The following is a 6443-nucleotide window of genomic DNA, read 5'->3' as shown; positions in this document are numbered from 1 at the left end:
AACAGAGATCAGGGTGGGTATGGTAGTGCGCCCCTATAATCCTAGTACTGGGAGGCTGAGACAGGAGGATTGTAGGTTCGAGGCCAGCCTCAGCAACTTAGTAAGACTCTCAGAAACTAGAAAGACATTATTTCAAAACAGAAAATAAAAAGGGCTGGAAATCTGGGCGTGGTGGCGCACGCTTGTAATCCCAGCATTGAGGAGGCTGAGATAGGAGGATCGCGGTTCGTGGACAGCCTCAGCTACTTAGTGAGGCCCTCCGCAACTTAGTGAGACCCTGTTTCAAAATAAAGAATAAAAAATTGGGCAGGGGGTATAGCTCAGAGGTCAAATACCTCTGGGTTCCATCCCCAGACCCGCAAAAAAAAAAAAAATAATAATAATAATAATAAAAAGGGCTGGAATGGCCAGGCACAGTGGTACACACTTGTAATCCCAGCACTTGGGGAGGCTGAGACAGGAGGATAGCTGTTCCCGGCCAGTCTCAGCAACTTAGTGAGGCCCTTTGCAACTCAGTAACACCCTGTTTCAAAAAATTAAAAGACTAAAAAATAAGACTTGGGGTGTTGCTCGGAGGTAGAACGTGCCAAGACCGCCTGCCGCCTTGGCATCTATCTGTTGAGACCCCACTCCACATAGTTAATCGGCAACAAGCCCCGAGAAAGAGGTATCGTCTCTGGCCAAAGTACCCCCCACTTTTAGATACCCTTCATGACTATTATTTTCTTGGTAATGATTCCTTTTAACTCTCTATACGAATTGCTCCAGTGATGTGAAATTAGAACTATGAAAGAAATTGAGTCTGTGGAAATAAATTCTCTAATAATTTGTCTAAACGTCCTTGGCTTTGCTCAATAGTAATGAAAAAACTGGCCAAAATTCAGGTGCTGTGATAAGCACCCCAGCTGCAGCAATCACAAATGGCCTCTGACCCTCATTCCTATCCATTAACTCCGACAAAGTAGCTCAGTTCAAAGTAACTGTTTACCCTTGAAATCCTGCCTAGAGACAGAGAAAAACCTTGTGTGTGACCTTAAAGCAATTTAGTTGATAAACAACTTAGCTGCCCAAATACAATAGACCCAAAGAAAAAGACTGTTGACTTTTACCTCAGTGTGAGCATTCCTGGAGATAGGGACACTGGCCGCATAGTTAGAAATGGATATGACAAAATAAAGGGCAGACATTCTAAAAACATATGTATGAAGGAAAGGAAATACCGTAAGAGTAAGAAAAGCATTTTTGCATGAAGAAGAGCTTATCATAAGAAAGTCCCAACTGGGAAAGAAAGGAATTAGAAAGTTAGAAGCAGGTTGCAGAGGGTTTGTGACAGAGAAATGGATTATTAAAGATGAGTAGGCTTTTAATAGACTTGTTGTCTAAAGAAGAGTGCTCAGCAGTTAAGGAAATACATCTGACAATTAGAACTAAGAACCTTGTGGTGTTGTTTGTGATATTTTGTCTGCCAAACTGTGTTGTGAGTATGCTTAAGCTTTCAGATTTAGAAGATAAGATGCCAACACCTGAAGAAACTCCATCACATCCACCTGAATCACCACATTTCCCCACACTCGCTATATGAACTGAGTCCAAAAGATGGAAAGTTCCAGGAAAAGTTAAAGAAGATTCCCCGAGAAGCTCCCAAGCCTTGACTATGCCTGTTTATTCTGGGAGGCTGCCACCTGGAACTGCTTATCTGCAAAACCTTGGAGAGGAACAGGAGTTAATCTTTCGAAGGCCAACAGCCAGTTGAAAGAAACCCACCCCCTTTTTTTCTCTTAACTTTACTGGTGAAGGGTATAAATTTCTTGGGGTTTTTGTAATAAAGTGTCATTGGCTCAAGAAGCCTTTGTCCATGTCAGGTTCTTTCCAAAAGCGTCGTCATTTAGGGACCTAAAGAAAATTTAGTCCCTAAAGGGAAAGAATCGCTGCAGATAAGATTCTGCAGAATTTCACCTGCCTTTTGCCCCATCTTTCTGAGGATTTGACCGGGAGCGGACAATAACGACCCGACTGAGTTTAGTCCGTGACAAGAACGCCCTTGGGTTCCATCCCAGGTACCTAAACAAAGTGGGAGGGCTGGGATGTAATTCAGAGGTAGAATGTCCCTTGGATTCAATTCTCAGCATAAAAAAAAAGCCAGATCAGATGACCCTCAAAGCTGAAAATACTGACTATATATAAGAGAAAACGTTTGTGCAGCCCTGCATCCTCCATCCACACTCCGGTCCCACCCCAGGCCTTCCTCCTGGCGCCGCCTGTGACTCCCCTGCAGCTGTGCCTTCACCCACCTCTGCCTCCCCCCCGCCCTGCACCCCAGCAACCTCCCTGCTGTCCCTGCTCCCCACTGAGCCTTGCAGGCTGTCATTCCACCTCCACGGAGAAGGGCAGGAAAGGAGTTTCCAGGACACGGGCTGTGGGTCGTGTGGGGGCCGGGACCTGGGTCTAACGGGGCTCTGGGTTTGGCAGGACCGGGGGCAATGCGCAGGCGCTGCCGGGCGCTGAGTTGGCAAGGCGGCCCGCGCTCGGGATAGCCGGGGCTGGGCCAGGCCCGGGCTCACCTGTGACCAGGCTCGACACGATGAGCGGCAGCACCAGCATCTGCAGCATCCGCATGAGCAGCTCGCCGGGGAAGGAGAAGTACTTGATCTGGCGGTAGGTGAGCTGGTACGGGCGCAAGGCGAAGGCGAGGCTGACCCCTGGAGCCAAAGAGAGGGTCCACGGGAGGAGTGTGCATCACCCACCCGCGCGGGATGCACCCGTTCCAAGAGGCTGCGTGTGGGTGGGCAGCGAGGGAAAAGAGGTACGATCTGCGTGTGTGCATTGGTATGTGTGTACACGGTAGAAATTAAGGGATCATGCGCTACTATATCGGTAGGTGTGCAAACGTATATATGTCTGCACCCATTCACTTTGTGTGGGGTTGGGGGAGGACTGGGGATGGAACCCAGGGACATTCTACCTCTGAGCTACATCCCCAGCCCCTTTGGGTTGTTTATTTTGAAACGGGGTCTCACTAAGTTGCTGACGGTCTTGCCCCAGTTGCTGAGGCCGGCCTGGAACTTGCAGTCCTCCTGTCCCAGCCTCCCAAGAACTGGGATTACAGGTGTGCACCACCGCGCGCGGCTAGCGTACAGATATTTGGCATTCATGTAACACCGTACATTCAGGAGGCAACTGTACTCGTGGGAGAGTGCAAAGGAGTTTATGTGTTTGCACCTGTGAGTTCTGTGCATGCATAAAATATGTTCCTAAACGTGTGTCTGTATGTGATGCGTACAAGGCATGCATGTGTGTACACACACATGTATATGTGCCTGTGTACGTGGGTTCGTGTACACAAATATGCACATGCACTTTCTTGGGTGTGTCATGGGTGTGACTTGTGTGTATGTTGCTGTTTTCAAACACAGGGGTGAGTGTGTACTTAAGTTCAAAAGTGTGAAGGTGTTGTAAATTCTAGGATATTCAGCCCTCCAAGTCTTCAGGTTCCATCTTGGTGGATTCAATCCTCCAAAAATATTGGGAGAAGCTGGGTGCGGTGGCGCATGCCTGTAATTGCAGTACTTGGGAGGCAGAGACAGAAAAATCAGAGGTTTAGAGCCAGCCTCCGTAATTTAGCAAGATTGTTTCAGAACAAAAAATAGACCGCGTGTGCTAGCTTATAATTTCAGTACTTGAAAGGCTGAGACAGGTGGATCACAGGTTCAAGGCCAGCTTCCGCATTTTAGCAAAAAAAAGGCCATGTATCAAAATAAAAATAAAATAGGGCTGGGGGTGTAGCTCGAAAGTAGAATGCCCCTGGGTTCAATCGCCAGTACAAAGAAGAGAAAAGAAAAGCCAGGCATGATGGCACAGACCTGTAATCCCAATACTTGGGAGGCTGAGACAGGAGAATCACAAGTTCAAAACCAGCCTCAGCCACTTACTGAGGCTCTCAGCAACTTGGTGAGACCCTGTTTCCAAATAAAAAATAAAATGGGACAGGCGTGGTGACGCACGCTTGTAATCGCCACACTTGGGAGGCGGAGACAGAAGGATCGCGCAGGTTCAAAGCCAGCCTTGCTGGCTTAAGAGACCCTGTTTCCAAATAAAATATAAAATAGGTCTGGGAGTGTAGCCTGGAGGTAGAAGGGTTCCATCCCCAGTACCACCAAAAAAAAAAAAAAGGGCTGGGGGTATAGCTCAAAGGTAGAATGCCTTTAGACACAATCCCTAGCACCACAAAAAAAAAAAAAAAGGAAGAGAGGGAGGGAGAGAACTTGTAGTTATAGTGAACATGTATAGAGTTAGAGTCACTAAACATGCATACAGTTGGAGTCACTAAACATGCATACAGTTGGAGTCACTAAACGTATATAGTTGGAGTAACTAAACATGCATACAGTTGGAGTCACTAAACATGCATACAGTTGGAGTCACTAAACATGCATACAGTTGGAGTCACTAAACATGCATACAGTTGGAGTCACTAAACGTATATAGTTGGAGTCACTAAACATGCATACAGTTGGAGTCACTAAACATGCATACAGTTGGAGTCACTAAACATGTATATAGTTGGAGTCACTAAACATGTGTACAGCTGGAATCACTGTTCCCTAAAGGGTACAGCATAACCGCCATTCACACAGCACGTGCACCGTCTCAGTATTTTAGCCATCTGGATGGTTAAAAGTTCACAGAAGGGTGTTTGGAGGCTGTATGCAGAAAGGACTCAAGCATCCACAGACTCCTATGGGGTCCTGGAACCAGTCCCCCAAGGAGACCAAGGGGCGACTCTGTATTTGAGCAAGTGCGCCTGGGAGTTTGTTTGCACCTGTACGTTTTGCACAAGCATGAAGCGTGTTCATGCGGCCGGGGGTCTGTCGGGGCCCGCGCCCCCTCCGGGCGGCGGCTCACCTATGACCACGGCGCTGACGGTGAGCAGGATGAAGGCGTTCCGGCGCAGGAAGCGCAGCGCGTGCTCGCGGGTCATGGTCTGCAGGCGCAGGCGCGTGCGCAGCGCCCTCTGCCGCAGGCTGTCCTGCATGCCCTGCAGACAGCCCACCCCGCCCAGGCGCTGGCCGCTCTCCCGCAGGAACAGGCTGTTACGGTGGCTGCTCATGGTCTACCTGCGAGGGCAGAAGCGATGGGGTCTGAGCACTGCGCACTGGGAGGGTCTGGGATCCCGGCAATCCAGGGGCAAGGTTTCCAGAGTCACCCCAGGGGCATGGCTAGGAAGTGGCCAGAAAACCCCCAAATTATGAACGCTTATGCCATGTCCTGGCTCCCTATCTCAGAGATGTTACAGGAATTAGGGACAGCCCAGGCTCTCAAACCAAACTGGCAAGCTTTTGTCCAGGGCCAACTCCACGCGGAGCCCTGCGCGAGGCCCCTGGGGCAGTTCCCAAGTTAATGCAGTTTAGTGTCTAGCCTCTGCCAGACCCTCAGCAACGCGGTGAGACTGTTTCGAAATCAAAAATAGAAGCCGGGCGTGGTGGCGCACGATTGTAATCCCTGCCTTTGGGAGGCTGAGACAGGAGGATCGCCGTTCGGGCTACTTACCGAGGCCCTTCGCAACTCAGTGAGACCCTGTTTCAAAATAAAGAATAAAAATGAGGGCCAGGGGTGTAGCTCGGAGGTAAAATGACCCTGGGTTCCATCCCCAGTACCGCAAAAAAAAAAAAAAGGACTGGGCGTGTCACTTGGAGGCAGATGCCCCTGGGTTCAATTCCCAGCACCATGAACAAAACAACAAAACATTGTATGTGTCTTAAGCATGTACGATTTTGTTTTCCCCTCTTAAGACGAAGCCCTACGCAATATAACAACTACGTACATTGTGTTCACATTGTATCAGGTAGCATAAGTCATCTAGACAGGGTTTAAAGTCAACAAGAAAAGGCGCACAGGTTCTATGCAAATACGGTGCCACTTTCTGTAAGGGACCTGAGCATCCGAGGGTTTTGATATCCCTGCAGGTTCCTGGAACCAATCCTGCAGATACCCAAGGGCAGCTGTGTAAAGCAGGGATTCACAAACCATCCTTTATGGGACAAATCCAACCTGCTGCCTGTCTTTCTGAAGTTTTCTTGGCACATCCATTTACGAGGTATCGTCTGCAGCTGGCTGGGATGGCTGAGTTGTGTGTTGTTGGAACCAGGATGGCATAAGCCAAAAAGCTGACAATGTCTATTCTCTGGGCATTGACTAAAGAAAGAAGATGGAAGGAAAGGAAAGAATAAGGCGGGTGTGGTGACGCTCACCCGGGCTGAGGGTGGAGCTCAGAGACGGAGCATCCCTGGGTTCATCCCCCAGCACCAAAAAAAAAAAAAGAAAGCAAAAGGAAAAAATTGATCCCCAGCCCAGACAAAAGTACACATGAGCCTTTGTATTTTAAACCCCAATACTAGGCCGGGCGTGGTGGCGCACGCTTGTAATCCCCGCGCTTGGGAGGCAGA

At 48.9% G+C, this 6443-nt stretch overlaps 1 protein-coding gene across 1 annotated transcript in view; it reads right to left on the bottom strand.

Moving 5' to 3' along the window:
- The window catches only part of SLC1A6 (solute carrier family 1 member 6), a gene marked incomplete at both ends in the record, with an annotated part of 18715 nt that extends 13608 nt beyond the window's left edge, over positions 1-5107 (bottom strand). Inside the window, 2 exons of the mRNA XM_080715209.1 lie at positions 2562-2699; positions 4903-5107. Coding sequence (XP_080571335.1) covers positions 2562-2699; positions 4903-5107 — 343 coding nt within the window. The remainder of the gene's footprint in view (positions 1-2561; positions 2700-4902) is intronic.
- Between the last annotated feature and the right edge of the window lie 1336 nt (positions 5108-6443).

The sequence above is a fragment of the Muscardinus avellanarius genome (genome assembly GCF_963383645.1).
Source record: "Muscardinus avellanarius genome assembly, chromosome: 18".
Lineage (NCBI taxonomy): Eukaryota > Metazoa > Chordata > Mammalia > Rodentia > Gliridae > Muscardinus > Muscardinus avellanarius.
The sequence above is the reverse complement of the archived record's forward strand: the minus strand, read 5'-3'. Positions and strand labels throughout refer to the sequence as shown.